Below are 19,051 nucleotides of genomic sequence, written 5' to 3'. Positions count from 1 at the left end.
CAGTGTAAGGACCTACCTGGCCTCAACCACATTCTCTGTTTCCTCATAGCCACTAGACAATGTTTGACCAAGAGAAGCAGGCAAAGACAAGGATCTACTTGGTGATGAGCTTGGAAAGGAAGCTTGGGAGACCAGAGGAAGAAGGAAAATATCTGCCAGGTATGTCCTGAGAAACTCCTAAAGTGAGTTTTAATCAGGCCTCTTATATCACACTGATCTGACAGCTTCATCCCTTCAACTAGACACAAAGGGCCATGGTGAACCACACCTCCCCAGTGGGCTTCATCCTCCTGGGTTTCTCTGAACATCCACACCTCAAAAAGATTCTCTTTGTGGTAGTCTTGTGTTCCTACCTCCTCACACTTCTAGGAAACACACTCATCCTCCTGCTCTCCACACTGGATTCCAGGCTCCACTCTCCAATGTACTTCTTTCTCTCCAAACTCTCCTTCTTTAACCTCTGCTTCACCACCACCTGTGTGCCCCAGATGCTGGTCAACCTCTGGGGCCCCACAAAGACCATCAGCTTCCTGGGATGCTCTGTCCAGCTCTTCATCTTTATGGTTCTGGGGACAACCGAGTGCATCCTCCTGACAGTGATGGCCTTTGACTGCTATGTGGCTGTCTGCCAGCCCTGCACTATACCACCGTCATCCAGCCCCACCTGTGCTGGCAACTTGCAGCTGTGGCTTGGGTTATAGGTTTAGCCCAGTCCATAGTTCAGATTCCTCCCACCCTCAAACTTCCCTTCTGTCCCCACAGACAGATAGATGACTTTTTATGTGAAGTCCCATCTCTAATTCGACTCTCCTGTGGGGACACTACTTTTAATGAGATTCAGTTAGCAGTTGCAGGTGTCATCTTTCTGCTTGTGCCTCTGAGCCTCATCCTTGTCTCTTACGGTGTCATTGCCAGGGCAGTGCTCACAACTAACTCTGTAATAGGGTGCAGGAAAGTTTCCAGGACCTGTTCCTCCCACCTCATTGTGGTCACCCTCTTCTACAGCTCAGTCAAAGCTGTCAACCTGCAGCCCCCAAATCCCTATGTCCAAGAGAGGGGCAAGTTCTTTGGTCTCTTCTATGCAGTGGGCACTCCTACACTCAACCCTATTGTATACACCCTGAGGAACAAGAAGGTCAAGAGAGCATTCTGGAGGCTGCTGGGGAAGGATGGGAAATCTGGGGAGATCTGAGGGCAAAATGCTTTCTGAATTAAAATGTTTCTTCATGATATGTAGGATGTATTTTTATATTTGTGCATACATCTTATGTAACAAGAATAATAAGAGAAATAGAAGCTGTCAACTTGAGAAAGAAAAGACTTGTGAGGAATTGAAGAGAGGGAATCTGGTAGGAGCTAGAGGTAGAAAAGGGAGGGGAAATCAATATAATTCTATTTCAATGAAAATATACTTTTGCAAAAAATTAAGTGATCAACTTCCAAAGCCACATACCTGATCCACTGTAGTAGAACGGTGTGACTGGGGAGAGGGAGGAAGGAGGAGAGAGGATACATGCATTTCCTTTATAGATCTTAAGCACAAACGTTATTAACTATTGATATTTCCTCTCTTTTCCATCATATTTTTATTTCATTTGTTTCCAAAAATCTGAAAACTCTAACTTGGGTATTTCTTGATTTATCTTCTCTCCCCAGCTGTTCCATCTGTATATCAGCATATGCCATGCAAGCAAAGCCTTAGGTTATAACAAATCTGAAATTTATAAAGATGCCCTTTGATCATCTTACAATGGAAGAGAATTGATAATCTAGTGACTTCTTATATCCCTGCCTATCCATCTTTCATGGATCTTTCTATCACCTATCTATCCATCATCTATCATTTATATCTACCTATCATCTATCATCTATCTATCTAACATCTATCTATCGATCCATCTAGCCACCTACTATCTATCTATCTATCTATCTATGTATGTATCCATTGACTATCTATCCATCTATCTATCTATCTATCCATCCATCTATCCATCTTCTATCTTTCTTTCTTTCTTTCTTTCTTTCTTTCTTTCTTTCTATCTATCCATCTATCTATGTATCTATCTATCTATGTATCTATCTATGTATCTATCTATCTATCTATCTATCTATGTATCTTTCTTTCTTTCTATCCATCTATCATCTATCATCTATGTTTGTCTCTTGGAGTCATGGGACATTTCCTTGTGATTCCCATTTCTGGAAGAGCATGAAGCCTACTGCCCCATAACATTAGGATATAGCAACATGATGAGAGCTATCTGCAACAAGGAACTGTTTCTCTCCTGACAGAGGTTGTGGTTTGAATGTGAAATGCTCACTATAAGCTCATGCATCTGGACATAATGAAATCTTTTGGGATGTGATGGAACCTTTAGGAACTGGTGCCTATGTGGAAGAAGTGGGTCATTGAGGCAGGCATTGAGCTTATAGAGCCATGGCCCCAGTTTGTCTACTCTCTGCTTCCAGACTGAGAATCCAGTGTTGCTCTGTTGCTCATACCCTGCTACCATGTTTGCCCATCAGGAGGAATGTTATCCCCTCAATCTATGAGCCAACATTAATCCCTTACCCCTTTAATTGAGTCTTGTCAGATAGTGGTCATAACAACAACAAAAACCACTAAAACTGAAAAAGAACAGACAGACTGAGAAAATGGAAGGAAATGGAAAAGAAAGAAGCCCCTACCCAGAATCAGCTTTAAGCCTTTGCCAGCTGAGAATCCAGAATTGGAGCACAGTTAACATATGTTATGAATGTTGTTTACATAGAGAGAAGTTTCAAATATGAATGTTAAAACAGCAATGAATCATGATTTAAGCACACACTACCTTCAGGAACCACTTTCCTCTCCCAGCCATAAACCTGCAATTTTCCAGGAATCTCACAAGAACCTCCATTTATCATAAAAGACAGGTCTCTGGACCCTAAACAACACTTTTCACCTGTGCTTTCATCTTATCAGGTTGTATTCCTACCCAAGATTCTTCAGGAGCTAGCCTATAATCTCATTGGCCAAATGCCAGTGGCAATGTCAGAGGAGCAGCAGGTGGTGATTGAAGTTCAAGGTGTCAGCCCACCAGGAGGCAAATCCCTGATGGGTGAATCTCAGATAAGCAAGGGCATAAAACCACAGACTCCAGAATGTCCTTAGCTTCTGTTGTGCCTTTACATGTTTGCCACTGCCATTTTTCTCTGGTATCTGACATGGTGTGAATTGGTATAGGAAGACCCCCAGTGTCTGCAATATAGTGTGCTTATCTCATGGATACATCCTGTTTCTACTGGACATTTTAACCTGCAGATTATTATGAAGATGGTTTCTTCCTAAGTTGTACTGTCTGATTGATAATAATAATGTTAATTCAAATAGAGTTTTGAGGATAAAATATAAAACAAGGAAGTGTCACACAGCTAGACCACATGAGTTTCTATTGAGGAGCCATATAGACTGCGGTTAGGTTAAGATTAAGGAAAACTGTTGAGTACCATCAGTCCAGATAGCTTAAATTCTTTTAATCTTAATGTTGAGAGATGTGTTTACAGATTTCAGAGTGCATCATAGCTGAAACGAAGCTTTTAAAATAACCAAAAGTTAGACCAAGATGTGTTTGTTAAATAGCTTTGAAGTGAAAAACCCAAGAAGATAATCTAAAGTTTTAGAAAGGCACATAGTTGAGTGAGTAATTCTGTAAGGAATTCTTGCTAGGATTGGTTGATACCAAAGGTGATGATTAATTCCTTATACCAATTTCTGCCCTCAATATCCTGATATAAAAAGCCATTGATGAGTGTGTATATGCTGTAGGAATTCCTACCACCAGTACAGTAGCCTTTAGTTGCCTGCCCACTTGGGTGTGGCCTCTTATACTATATATGCCGATAGAAAGCATGCTTCTGGCTTCTTTCCCTGCTGTGGGATTCAGTTGCTATTCTCCCTTCCAGCAGTGGATTGAGATCTGTGAGTTTACCACTAATTAAATAACTTTCTATTATACTCAGTTTGAGCTAGTGTGGGATTTCTTTTAAGAGTCCTTAAAGGTATAAAGGAGAGCTGACTGATTCTTCTCCATATATAAAAGTTTAGATTTGAGATTCCTTATAAGATTACCTTTCAAGATGATTAATAAAGTGGTTCATCCTTTAATTGTAATCACAAATTGGAGTCTGCCAGGAAAAGAACTGGCTGAGAAGAAACACCTTGCTTGCTTGCTTGCTTACACTCTGTCAGTGTATAACAAGATGCTTGTATGTGAATGTACATGGGATCTTGGGACAACTGGTTTCCCCCTGTAATACATAAAATGTTTAATTACGTTAAGATGTATGGAAAACATGTTTTTTACTTGTATTCCTTGTAATCATTTACTTGAAAAACAGAATGTATATAGCTTGAAAGATTTTGCTAGGGTATATAAGCTGTAAGGGAAAAATGGGAGAATGAAAAAGAAAACATCAAGAATGAGAGAATAAGAAGAAAAACATTGAGAAAGCAAGAAGGAAAATATCAAGAGAGATAGATAGAATGGACATATCTGGATAGAGATAAGAATAGAGAAGAGAATATAAAAGAATAAGGTAGAAAATGTCTGAAGGAAGCTATCAAGAGAGTGTGTGTCTTTCCCCCTTACTCCCTCGGATTAAAAAATATCATAGTACATCAAATCTGTGGATTCCCTTTGAGCAATGGGCTGCAGATGACTGGTCTCCCAGGCAGTGAAAACCAAAAAGAGAGGAGAAATATTCTTCGAAACCTTATGAGATATTTGAGGGCTGCCAAAATAATAGCAACTACTGAGAAACTAAAGAGGAACTCTCTCTTGAGAAGTCCACACACACACTTTCTATGTGCTCTACCCTGCTCTGAGTACCCATCTCCGATGCTTGAGTCTGTAGAGAGTTTCTCCCCTAGAAAATCATTCTCTGCTTTACATTGGCTCACACTGAATTTCTTGCCTTCAGCAAACTCATCCCATCTTCACTTATGTAGAAGTCTGTGAAAAGATCTCCACAGGCTGCTGCAGGAAGCAGCATGGCTGCATCTCTGGCCTACACCCCACAGCTCCTGACAATACAGAGGCTATCTCTACATGATTGCTATCATATCCTCACTGCTTCTGATTCAGTGCCATCCTTTTTGAAGTATATAAATAATAAACTGTCTGCTGTTACAGCTCATTTATATATAATGAGACTGAGAAGGAGAAAAGAGACATTGTCTTCAGTTGTGTCGTCACTAAGGAGGGGCCCATGCTTTAAGCAAATCTAATGTAACTCACTGTGTTGCAACCAAAAAAAAAAAAGGACATGAAAATAGTTGGGGGAAAGGAGAGAACAATGGAAGGAGTGAAACAAGAGAAGGTAATGGAGGGGAATATAATCAAAATACATTGCGTATATATGTGTCGGAGAACAGCTTTGACAAAAATACTACTTACCAGGAGTTAGAAAAATAGCAAAGAGAACAATGACATGAGTGAAAATAATAAAACAGAAAACAGAATAGTACTGGGAGGAAGTCGAGTGAATACTAAAATTCCCCTGCCTTTAATTTCCCATACACTTTTATACCCCATACAACAGGGGGAAGAATAGAGAAGACTGTTTTAACATGACACAAAGGACAACTAGAACAGTTATGTGCTCAGTTCTTTGTTGTTTATGCAGTGAACCCACCATAGACCAAGTATCCTGAGGCAGCCTCCCCCAAGGCAAACCTCCTATTTCAAAAGAAGGAGCAGAAGTATGTTTGAATATCTTGACCATTGGTCAGGGTGGAGTACATCTACTTATATGGGCCCTCCCTCCCTCCCTCTCTCCCTCCTTCTTTCTCTCTCTCCTCCCTCCCTCCTTCCCTCCCTCCGTCTTCTCTCTCTCTCTCTCTCTCTCTCTCTCTCTCTCTCTCTCTCTCTCTCTCTCTCTCTGGCTTTTCAAGGCAGGGTTTCTCTGTAGCTTTGGAACCTGTCCTGAAACTAGCTCTGGTAGACCAGGCTGACCTCGAACTCACAGAGATCCTTCTGCTTCTGCCTTCAGAGTACTGGGATTAAAGGCATGCTCCACCATCACCTTGCAAAAACATGTAGCCTAAGTTAAATTGGAAGCATAGCCCCCAGCCCCCAAGCCTGAGAGTTGTATTGGTCTGGACTTCAAATACCAGGATGTCACTCCCAAAGAGCATTTAAGTGAACTCCCAAAAGAGGATCATGTGGTCCCTTTTCCTTCCTCCTGGTGGTCCTGTTCGTGGCCTCCCAGTTCCCCCTTGAGGCCACCCGAGAGCACAGGAATCCCATTAAACATGGATATTTCTTAATTTGGCTTGTTTTGATTTGGCTTGATTGGGAATATGCGTCAGCAGAGAGCTGTTGTTAGGAAAAAAAAATTCCCAACAGCCCAGGCTGGCCTCAAACTTGTGATTCTCCTGCCTCTGCCTCCTTCAGTAAATCTTACCATGTGCCTCCACCACCAGTTGTATAGGTCATTTTAATGTCAAAAGAACCAAGTAACCACACCCTAGGTTAGAAGGCATAGCCCTGATTATTAACAATTTTGAGCAACCTCAAACTCTCTGACCTTCAGACAAGGTGGAAATAGGCTCACATCTTTTGGGCCTCCACACATATGTGAACACAATATAATGTAACTCAATGTACTAATGAATACATGATAATAGTTTTTTTTTTAACCTAAGTACTTCATTTATGTAAACTGTACTTGAATTTTAACAAAGATAAAAAATAAAATAAAATACTTGAGTATTGAGAGGGCTGAAGCAACACTTAGGAGAAATAAATGGGACACCCAAGAGGACACCATAGATAAAATCATGCCATCATGCTCCCTACCGATACAAAGCAGCAGAGGGTGACCTTTTCAACACGGAATAGTCTAATGGAATGTTGACCTCCACCCACTCCACTCTTAACCATCATTGTCAACAGTTGTTAATTATTCAACAGTGGGCAGAGGCCCCAGAGTCCTGGGAGAACTAATGAGCATGGGTCCCTATGGGATGGGAGTCCAGGGATCTCTCCTTCTACCCCCAGTGCTAGTGAAAGGGAAGGCGATTTCCTGACTTTGGCTGAATAGTGGTGAGATGTGGTGAGATCCTGGAGGCCTTCTCTGTTGGTTCAAGCAAAACTCATATTATATTATCCTGACTAAATTGCTTAGCCTGTCTGTGTGTCCATCTCTTCACTGGAAATCAAAGGCAAAACACGGTAGTTGTATTTATGTAATGACATTGATGAAAAGTACTTTCTGAAGTACAGCATGGCATTCACAGCTCACTACTGCTGAGCCATTATGCCAGTGCTTTCAAAGGAGCACAAGTCATCAATTTGGTCTCAGTTTTCAGGCTGTGACTATTAAGTGGAGACTCCATTCAGACCAGAAGTTTCTCATCATGAAGAAGCATTAGGTGTCAAAAGTGAGAAGATTCTGACTTGATCATGGTAAGTCCTGGGATTTTTCTTCTATGGTCCATCAAAATACCCCATGTCTTCAAGAATAGAGCCACATCTGTCACAAACTGTATTATCCTGAACAAATTGTTTAACCTCTCTGTGTTTCTCTTCATCTGTAAACAAAGGCAGAATGCAGCCATTGTATCTGGGCTGCACAATTGATGTAGAGTACTAGAGTACCTAATAGAAAGCCAAACAGGGCCCAGAGTCCAGGCCTGGTCTTATTGGCTGTGTAGTGTTGGGCAAATTGTTTCAATGCTCAGGTACTGCTCCTCTGTAAAGGGAAATATTGCCCATGATTATTCTAGAAATGTAGCATAGGACCAGATGTGCAGAAAGTGTTTAGCACATGGTAACAGAGACAGGATGTGGACGCCATCAAGAGCAGATATGACAACCCATTCCCTGCACCTTACAGTGCATGGATAGGTCTTTAGTGATCAGTAAAGAACAAGGAGACATCCATGAAAATGGACATAACTGGAAGACTATCAGGTAGTATTTAAAGGTTTTTTGTTTTGTTTTGTTTTGTTTTGTTTTGTTTTGTTGGTGATGTCTCAGAATTAGAAGATCAGGTAAAAGGGGGAATGTTTTGAAACACCACAACAACAACAACCAGGAAGACAAAGGATGGTGAACATTGAGAAGCTTGAAAATAATAAACACAAAGTGACCAGGAGAGAAAGACAACCAGGGATGCAGGAAGGGTATTGAAGAGTTCACAGTTGAGGAAGATGTCCTTGAATTGCTTTTTAGTAACACAAGAATGCAGTGCTATAAAACAACACAGGGGAACATATTATAAATAAGAGTGATGCCTCTTAAGGGGTAGGAAGTGAGTGTGAGCAGGAAAGGCATGCAAAGGGCTTTTCAAACTTAAACAGACTTTTGCAGTGATTATTAACAATTAGCACTGATAATTTGGCTAAAAGCTCTTCCCTCAGAGAGAAAATGTGGGAGGAAGAGGAGGAAGCAGAAGGAGATTCAGTTAAGCTGGACAAGGAAAGACAACACAGATATTTTTCCCTTTGAGACAGGGTCTCCCTCTATAGACCTTGCTGTCCTGGAACTCATAGAGATATGCCTGCCTCTGCTTCTGGAGTTCTGGAATTAAAGGCATGCACGAACACACTCAGATGGCACAGAACTGCTAAACTTTCAAGAAGGGACCTCTGAGGAGACACAGCCAACCATCCTCTCCACAGGTCACACTTGTTGCCTCTCAGTTGTCACAGTGGCTATCACTGCCTGCCACCTCTAAGGGGGGGCTTTAGTGACCCAGATCTCCTCTTTCCAAACAGTAGCATCACCTCTTTAGGGACGCAACACTGTTCTCTACAGCTTTGCCTCTTCCTGACTGAGTAACTTTATTCCATGGCACATGGCTTCTGAGGATGCTGAATGACCTGTTGGATTTTTCAAATGCATGAGACCACTCATCTTTCCCGCCTGTAAGCTCTGGCACATGGTCTATTCACATTGTCCAATATTTGAAGCAGTTCCTTAGCTTAGTGACTTAATGTGGCCTGCTACAGTAACCTGGTTAGCTAAAAATGGTATGTAATATTTGACTTGATCCTATGTGAAAAGAAATCCTATTGGCCTGGTGGGTTTTTGTTTGTTTGTTTGCTTAGGTTTGAGTTGGTTAACCTAACACAAGCTAGAGTTATATGGGCAGAGGAACCTCAGCTGAGAAAATGCCACCCTCATCTTGCCTGTAGTCAAGTCTATGAGGCATTTTCTTGATTAATGGAGGAAAGGCATCCTTTACTGTGCGGAGGTGGGTCTGGATAGCATAAGAAAGAAGAAATAACAAGCCATGGAAAACAAACCTGCTGTTAGGCAGCACACCTCCATGGTCTCTTCTTCAGTTCCTGCCCTGATTTCTCTAAGCAGTGAAATGTAACCTGAGAGCTATAAGCTGAAATGAGCCTTTCCTGCCCTCCCAAGTTGCCTTTGGTCGTGGTGTTTTATCACAGCAATGAAAACCCTAACAAAGACACCTCCAAAGGTATTGGAACAATAGACAACTTTGCAATGCGGGGAGTCTGTGAGGTAACAGTACTATATCAATGATAAATTATTTGAATTCAAGGCTGGAGAAGTGGCTCAGTAGTTAAGAGCACTGGCTGATCTTCCAGAGATCCTGAGTTCAGTTCCTAGCAACCACATGGGGACTCACAACCATCTATAATGGGTTTCTGGTGGTCTCTTCTAGCATAAAATCATACATGCAGGTAGAGCACTCATATACATAAAATAAAATATAATATATTTAAAAACTAAATTCTTTGAATTCACTTCCTGTAGAGTTTATTTCAGAGACCACATTGTTTTAGCCAATGCATAACAAAATATGGAGGAGGAAAGGTCCTTGATGCAGCACCATGCTCTCAATACTCAAAATAAAAATGGTACTCTGGGCCAGGCAGTGGGGGTGCACACCTTTAATCTTAGCACTCAACAGGCAGAGACAAGCAGATCTCTATGAGTTTGAAGCCAGTCTAGTTCCAGGTTAGGCTCCAAAGCTTCAGAGAAACCCTGTCTTAAAAATACCAAACCTCCCTTCCCCCAAAAAAGGACTCTGGAAATACAGTGTGAGGGGAAAACACTCTGGTAAGTTTTATAAATACATAATCTTACTTCAAAATAAAATATTTCAGAATGTATCTGAATGCTATTAACCAAGAATTATGTAAAACAAAACTCTAGATGTCCCATATTTCAACATTACGGTGCTGAGACAGGGGGATCTCAAGTTCAAGTTAATTCAGGACTACATAGTCAGGTTTACATCAGTCTCTACAATGAAACAATACCCTGCCTTTCAAAGAATAAAGGGAAGGAAGACGGACGGAGGTACAGAGGGAGGGATGGAGGAAGAGACAGGGAGGGAGACCAGGAGGAAAGGAAGGAGTAAGGGAAGCAGAGAGGAGTAAATTGTACTTAAGATACTAAATTATGACTTATATGAAATGAAAATAATTCAATGAACCTACTTTAGATTTTCATTAGTAAACTGCATTGGGGTTTTGGTCATTTTTTTCGTTTTATTTTGTGAGGCTGGGTTTCAGTTTGTAGCCAGGCTGTCTCAAACTCACTCCTACCTAAGACAGACCAATGCCAGGATTGTATCTTCTCTTTTTTTTCATTTTTTTAAAATATTGTTTTTATTGTTTTTAATTATGTGTGTCTGTGTCTGAGGATGCACACATGTGTACAGGTGACTGAGGAACCCAGAGGAGTCAGATCCCCTGAAACAGGAAATCTGGGAAGTTGTGAGTGGGCCAACATGGGTGCTGGGAATCCAACTTAAATTTTCTGTGAGATTAGTTTATATTCTTAGCCATTTAGTCCTCTCTCCAGCCCCATGATTATAGTTTTTAAGAAATTATGTCATATAGTATCATATGACAGTCATTGTAGATATAATAATTTTTTCTTAAATTTTTTCACATACATATATTGATAAGTTGAGGTAAGGGTTTTCAGTTAATGGTAAAATGTTTGTTCCAGATTTATGAGCCATAAAGATTGCTCTTATTTAAATTTAATTTTATGTGCATGAGAATTTATATATATATATATATCTCACTGGTTAAACTTCTACAAACATGAACTAAATAGAACACAAATGTGACCACAGAATCAGCAACACAATTCATTGTCATTTATACCACACAGAAGGAACAACTTCAACAGTCCAGTGTTCAGATCATCACATATGCTTAGGAACTATTTGTAGTGACAATGAAAACTAATTAGTGAATTTATGTTTTTAATCAGCTTCTTTGCCCATAACCAAACAATCAGAGGCTCCAGTACAAGGATTCATCTGTTCTGGGTTTCCTTGGTATCCCTAGACATTTGAACAGAGCGGTAGGAGAAGACCAGGAGCAGGAGAAGAACACAAGGAGCTGCTGGGACATGTGCCCAAGAAGACAAAGGCAGAAATGTCCAAATAGCAGAACTTCCTGACACATTGATCCATGATGATGGGAGAGCAACTCCAGTTGGATTCATAGCATAAACAGGCCATGGTCAACCACAGCTCCCCAGTGGGCTTCATTCTCCTGGGCTTCTCTGAACACCCACGCCTCGAAAAGATTCCCTTTTTGGTGGTCTTGTGTTCCTACCTCCTCACACTCCTAGGAAACACACTCATCCTCCTGCTGTCCACATTGGATCCCAGGCTCCACTTGATGGAGGTGGGTCTTGTATTAATCTGTTGCTTTCATTGGTTAATTAATAAAGAAACTGCCTAGGCCCGTTTGATAGGCCAACCCTTAGGTGGGTAGAGTAAACAGAACAGAATGCTGGGAGAAAGAAGCCGAGTCGGGGAGTCGCCATGATTCTTCCACTCCAGACAGATGGAGGTTAAGATCTTTCCTGGTAAGCCAGCTCGTGGTACTACACAGAATATTAGAAATGGGTTAGATCAATATGTAAGAGCTAGCCAATAAGAGGCTGGAACTAATGGGCCAGGCAGTGATTAAAAGAATACAGTTTCCGTGTAATTATTTTGGGTAAAGCCATGTGGGCGGCCAGGTGCCGGGGACGCAGCCCCGCCGCTCGTATTACAACAGAGTGGCACCCAACGTGCTAATAAACTCCATGTAAAACCTGAGAGGGCTTAAAAAGGACACAGAGAGAATTCAAGACAGTTTTTTTGCTGTTGGTGGGTTGCGTGCCGCAAAGAAATTGTCCTGACTCAGCAGCAGAAAAAAAAAACTGGCTGTTTTAAAATGCCGACTTTCTGCACTGTGCCGCCATTGCGATCTCTGTCTGGCTCCTGCGGGAAAAAGAGTCTTTGAATGGAACATTTGGAATAAAGTGCTACGATTTGTTTGATGGCAACTAGACTCGCTGTGTGCCTAAAAGGAAGTCATTACATGCTGTGGCTCAGGGGCACCAAATGGCTCTGAGGTAGGAGTGCCTCAGCTCCACCATGCTGAACTGTGCTGGTCTCAGGCAGGAATTACCATAATTACTGTAATAACAGCGCAGTTAAGGTTTCAACTGGGCAGGACACAGGCGGTACCGTATTACCCCTACATGGTGCAACTTAAGTTTTTAAAAAGTGCTTAACATTTTAAGAAATGCTCCTGGATAGTAAAAAAATTACAGATTCACAATAAAACGGATTCAGACATAAAAGACCACACTGTTGGTGACTGTATGTAGGCTTGAGAGAGAGAAAAAACAAATATAGAAAATAAAGTTAATGGTTTTAAAAAAAAGGGTAAAGTCTTTAAAGAGACAGTACAGATAGTTGTAGATTAAAAGAAATAAAAAAAAAATAAGCCACGTAAAAATGGAAAATTCACAGAGAGTCTGGATTCTTTGTATTATTATGTTTTCTTTAAAATTTTTGACTGTAAAGGAGCTAAGTACACAGAGACATTTCATTACATGGGCTGCCAAGCTAAACCAGAATGGATATAAGGGCATTATGATTTCAAAATTTGGGACTAAGGATATGATGCTTTGGAGAGGGTCTTCTTTTGTTTTCACAGAGGATGCGACCCTGTGGATTTCTTCTATCCCAATATGGTATGATAGACCACGCCCTCCTGAACGGTTGCTGTGAACACCTTCAAAAAATTACTTCATTCAACTGCCAACTGAGATGACCCTGACACACAGGTTACACCATGAAAGATCTAAATACAGTGCCCCCATTCAGCAGGAAGCAGTTTGGAGATAAAAAAACTGCGCCCATATTCCCAAATATTGTTTATGAATTTTTTTTACATTTAAAGGGGGATGTGATATAGATATAAATAATTTGCATTGGTATAGATTTTAAAGGTCAATTTTGTTATATGTATATGTATTTCTGATCTTGATTAAGGTATTGTGATTGTGTAGTTCATTTAAAAATGTAATGTATAATTAGGAAATATAGGTTGCTAATGGATAATCATAAATAATAGTCAAGCTTGTAGTCATGTTAGTTAGATTTTCTAGATGTGCATAGATATATTTCAGATAGGCATTCTTCATATCTTTCAAAGGCTACAGAATATGGCATTTAAGTGTTTTAATAACTTAGGGCTTTTCATGATAATGAGACATGTCTGCTCCTGGCAGCACCAATCTACTTCAAGAGGAAGATGGGCACCGAAGAGGCTCCTTAAGGAGTTTGATAGCCATTTGGGCAAGAAACTGCTCTTGCATGGACTGATACATAAACTGGACACAAAGAACCCACAGAGAGAGGACTGCTAAATTTGCCTAAAGGTGAGATGATCTTTCGGGGTTCCTGACTCATGAAAGAGTCTATGAGACATTCTGCAGGACACAGCAGATAGTGACTGAACTGTCTTTGGAATTTTCCTTCTTCATGGAAATGTCTGCTGGATTCTATGCACCTGTAGGCCGAAGATGGATGCCTCAAGGGTACAGCGGAACTTTGGGTGACTGTCCAGGCAGCTAGATGTCTCTGTCATTTCTAGAGTTTGACGTTTCTTATTTCTTGTTTACTTAGGTAATATTATATCCTTCTGGAGTCTTTGATGGAGTTGAAGAATGGTTAGTTATAGTTATAGTTTTCCTTAGTTATGATAAAAGATAAAATAGATATAAATAAATATTGTAACTGTAATCCTTGCTTGATAACTGTTTTGCTATATGTAATCTTACTATGTTAAAGTGAAAGCCTTTCTTTTTTGTTTAAACAGAAAAAGGGGAAATGATGGAGGTGGGTCTTGTATTAATCTGTTGCTTTCATTGGTTAATTAATAAAGAAACTGCCTAGGCCCGTTTGATAGGCCAACCCTTAGGTGGGTGGAGTAAACAGAACAGAATGCTGGGAGAAAGAAGCCGAGTCGGGGAGTCGCCATGATTCTTCCACTCCAGACAGACGGAGGTTAAGATCTTTCCTGGTAAGCCAGCTCGTGGTACTACACAGAATATTAGAAATGGGTTAGATCAATATGTAAGAGCTAGCCAATAAGAGGCTGGAACTAATGGGCCAGGCAGTGATTAAAAGAATACAGTTTCCATGAATTATTTTGGGTAAAGCCATGCAGGCGGCCGGGTGCCGGGGACGCAGCCCCGCCGCTCGTATTACAACATCCACTCTCCAATGTATTTCTTCCTCTCTAACCTCTCCTTCTTGGACCTCTGCTTCACCACAACCTGTGTGCCCCAGAAGCTGGTCAACTTCTGGGGCCCCACAAAGACCATCAGCTTCCTGGGATGTTTTGTCCAGCTGGTCATCTTCTTATCCCTGGGAACCACTGAGTGCATCCTCCTGACAGTGATGGCCTTTGACAGCTATGTGGCTGTCTGCCAGCCCCTGCATTATGCCACTATCATCCACCCCCGCCTGTGCTGGCAGGTGGCAGCTGTGGCCTGGAAAATGTGGCTGCTTCAATCCATAGTCCAGACACCCCCCACCCTCCATCTGCCCTTCTGTCCCCATAGGCAGATAGATGACTTTTTATGTGAAGTGCCATCTCTAATTCGACTCTCCTGTGGGGACACTACTTTTAATGAGATTCAGTTAGCTGTGTCCAGTGTCATCCTTGTGGTTGTGCCTCTGAGCCTCATCCTCATCTCTTATGGCGCCATCGCCAGGGCAGTGCTGAGGATAAACTCTGCTGAAGCATGGAAAAAGGCTCTGGGGACCTGTTCCTCCCACCTCCTTGTGGTCGCCCTCTTCTACAGCTCAGTCATTGCGGTCTATCTGCAGCTCAAAAATCCCTATGCTCAAGAGAGGGCCAAGTTCTTTGGCCTCTTCTATGCCATGGGAACGCCTGCGCTCAACCCTCTCATTTACACCCTGAGGAACAAGGAGGTAAAGAGGGCATTCTCGAGGCTTTGGGGGAAAAATGGGGACTCCAAAAATATCTAACAGAAAAATACTTATGGCAGGAGGATTGCTAGGCCCACATGGTAAACATATTAGGACTTGTTGAACAAAACTAGGGAGAAATTGGTAATTGGAGCATGAATGACTGATGTGTACAACAGGAGAGATACATTTCTAGTTTCCAAGGACAGCATTTGTTGGAAAGCACAATATTTGGTTAAAATAAAAACAAAAAAAAACCTTTGACATACAAGGGAATACACAGAAATACCTTTAAAAAGCCCTCCTTTAGAAGAAATTCTTCTTGCCAAGGTCTGTTTCTTTCCAGAGGGTCAACGGGAACCATAAACATGTCTCCCATGAAAATGTTCTGAAACAGTCTACATACAGCACAGAAAGTCACAGTGCTGACCACCAGGCCCCTTCACTGCTAAGGAAATGGAGGAGTGATGCTGATGATGACTCCCTCACAGGAACAGTCTACGACCCATTTCCTCTGACTAGGACCCATGTCCTAATAGCCCAATTGCTGTGATGTCACCAATGGGTCATCCATGGAGAAAGTCAGCACAAACACACTTCAATCACCTCTCAGTGGTGCCACCAGATAGAGTAAGCACAGGAGCCCTTAGGAGGCTACTCTACATCCATACCATGACAAGTTGGAACTTTGATAATGCTGTGTTTATTTATTTCATAGAGTTACCCCCAGAACACTGTTCTATTTCACTCTGTTGATAGTCATGGGCTCCAGTTAAGCACACTGTCTCCATTCTTCAAGCAAGAGATTTAAATTGAGTGACCAGTTTTCTGGTATGAGTGTGCTATCTGCATATATACAACTCTGAACATGCACCACCTGCTTAGACAATAATGATGACACTGTCCATGCTTTTTAGTTGTTTTTTTTAATTGAATTTTTCTGTGTGGATGCTTTGCCTGCGTATTTGCCTGTGCACCATGTGTGTGCTTGATGCCTATGGAAGTCAGAAGAGGGTATCAGGTCCTCAGGAACTAGAATTTCTAAGAGTTGTTAGCCAGTATATAGGCTCTAGAGTTTAACCCAGGTTCTCTGGAAGAGCAGCCAGTGCATTTAGCTGCTGAGTGATCTGTCCAGCACATATGTTGTTTCTTCCAAGTATAGTGTAGAACAATGTATGCCATAGCAATTACATGAATATGTATCATGGGCAGGGCTCATCAGTGATTCTGTAACATCAACAATGAACACTAGTGACTTGTATGCTCACCCACTTGAATTAGCTTCCCCACTTTACTCACTAGGTGAAAATGCTTTTCAGAGGGAGAGACACACACCTGTGATCTCAGCAATTGGGACACAGAAGCAGGAGAATCTCGAGTTCTTTGAGCTCCTTTACATTCATATCTTCAAAAAAGCTCTCAGTACTGCAGCCTCCAATTCAAGACTCCTTCCCTCCCTCCGTCTCTCCCCACTTTCTGTTCTGTTTTGTTTTTCAAGACATGGTTTCTCTGTGTAGACATGGCTGTCCTGAAACTTACTTCATAGCCTGGCTGGCCTCAAACCATAGAGTTACGCCTGCCTCTGCCATGGGAGTGCTGAGATTAAAGGCATGTGCTACCCTGACCAGTTTCCCTTTCTCTATTAAGCACACTCCAGTATAAAACTGGTTTCACCATCCCCACAGAACCAGTGGTCTTACTAAGATCACTGTTATTATTATTACTACTCAATATTTCACAGAGACCTAGAATAGGACCAAACATCATAACTCTCTCTCTCTCTCTCCTTTTCCTCTTTCTTTCATTTTTTTTCAAACATCATTGCATGTAATCCAAGCTGACCTTGAGCTGATTATAATATGGAAACTGATCTTGAACTCCTGAGTCTCCAGTCTCCACATCCTGTGATTGGCTCCATTCCTTGATTTTTGCAAAGCTCTTCTGAAGTTCCAGGACATTGGCTCTACAGGGTTTATCCCCTTCTACTGTCCCTGTTCAGACTCTTTTGCTCTTCTATCTTTGAGATCTGTAACACCTAAGCCTCAGGCCATTCAGGGCTTGCTCTTTGGATGGGTCTTCTCTGCATGCCCTCTCTACTGGAAATCACAATCTTATGACTTTAAAAAGCAACTGGCCTTAAATGCTACTTGTCCATAGATTCTATATCCAATAGAGACCAACCCTCAACTTCCAGACATGTGTATAAGAGTTCCTGATCTACAGCCTAGACTTTGATGTTTAATAGACACTTCAGAATGTAAACTTTCCACTCCAGAGGGAAGCTCTGGATCTCATCCTCAGCACAGTTTCTTTTCTCATTTAACTTTTTCCAAACCATGAGTCAGTGCTGATGCAGCACTGTGCCTCTTCCTTCTTTCCCTCCTCTCTCCACTTTAAAAAAGATACCAACACCCCAAATACTCATTTATTCTTTTTGTATGTTAGTATGTGTGTGTGTGTGTGGTGTGCCCACTTGCCAACATGTGCATGTGAAAGACAAAGGGACAACTTTCTCTGCGGGTTCTTTGTGTCCAGTTTATGCAACAGTCCAGGCAAGAGCAGTTTCTTGCCCAAATGGCTATCAAACTCCATAAGGAGCCTCTTCGATGCCCATCTTTTTTTTGAAGTAGATCGGTGCTGCCAGGAGCAGAGTGTCTCATTGTCATGAAAAGTCCTAAGTTATTAAAACATTAAATAGCATATTCCGTAGTCTTTGAAAGATATGAAGAATGTCTATCTAAAATATATCTATGTACATCTAGAAAATCTAACATGACTACAAACTTGACTATTATAGATAACTATTCATTAACAACTTATATACATAACATTTTTACATGAGCTACACAATCACAATACCTTAATCAATATCAGAAATACATATACATATAACAAAATTGACCTTAAATTTAAATCACTAGCCGGGCGGTGGTGGTGCACGCCTTTTATCCCAGCACTTGGGAGGCAGATGCAGGTGGATCTCTGTGAGTTCAAGACCAGCCTGGTCTACAGAGCTAGTTCCAGGACAGGCTCCAAAACCACAGAGAAACCCTGTCTCGAAAAACCAAAAAAAAAAAAAAAAAATTTAAATCACTAAAGCAAAATCCATATCAATGCAAATTATTCATACCTATATCATATCCCCCTTTAAATGTAAAAGAACATTTATAAACAATATTTGGGAATATGGACGTAGTTATTTCTCTCCAAACTGCTTCCTGCTGAATGGGGGCGCTGTTAATCAGATATAACCTGTGTGCTAGGTCATCTCAGTCGTCAACTGAGTGAAGTAATTTTTTGAAGGTGTTTACAGAAACCTTTCAGGAGGGCGTGGTCTATCATACCATGTTGGGATGGAAGCAATCCGCAGAGTTTCATCATCTGTGAAAACAAAAGAAGAATCTCTTTTCCAAAGTATCATATCCTTAGATCCAAATTCTGAAGTTAAGGTATTTTCAAAATATCTATGTTGGATTAGTTCAGTAGCATTTATAAACAAACATCTTTGAGCAACTGTTGCTCCTTCCTCAGAATTCAAACAATTCAAACAGAGCATAATAGCCTATAGTATTAAGATTCTCATTGTTTTCCATCTTTGTGCAGCTTTATTTTAACCTCTATTTTGTTTACTTTTACTTTTATTTTATATTCTCTGTGTATCTTTGTCCTGGAATAACTCTGTAGACCAGGCTGTCCTTGAACTCTCAGAGATCCGTCAGTCTCTGCCTCCCAGGCATTGGGATTAAAGGTGTGTACTGCCACACCTTGAAGTCACAGAGGTCAATCT

General features: G+C 41.2%; 1 protein-coding gene and 1 pseudogene across 1 annotated transcript; both read left to right on the top strand.

Annotated features, from left to right (window-relative positions):
- The first annotated feature begins 254 nt into the window (after positions 1–254).
- LOC130863404 (olfactory receptor 2H1-like) lies at positions 255–1,192 on the top strand (annotated as a pseudogene).
- A 10,308-nt stretch (positions 1,193–11,500) lies between these two features.
- On the top strand, positions 11,501–15,324 carry LOC130863402 (olfactory receptor 2H1-like). Its single transcript, XM_057753343.1, has 2 exons — positions 11,501–11,657; positions 14,543–15,324. The coding sequence occupies exons 1-2, from the start codon at positions 11,501–11,503 to the stop codon at positions 15,322–15,324; spliced, it is 939 nt and encodes a 312-aa protein (XP_057609326.1).
- Positions 15,325–19,051: the final 3,727 nt, after the last annotated feature.

The sequence above is a fragment of the Chionomys nivalis genome, chromosome 21, assembly GCF_950005125.1.
Source record: "Chionomys nivalis chromosome 21, mChiNiv1.1, whole genome shotgun sequence".
NCBI classification, from domain to species: Eukaryota; Metazoa; Chordata; class Mammalia; order Rodentia; family Cricetidae; genus Chionomys; species Chionomys nivalis.
Note: the sequence above shows the minus strand (reverse complement) of the source record. Positions and strands in the feature narration are given on the sequence as shown.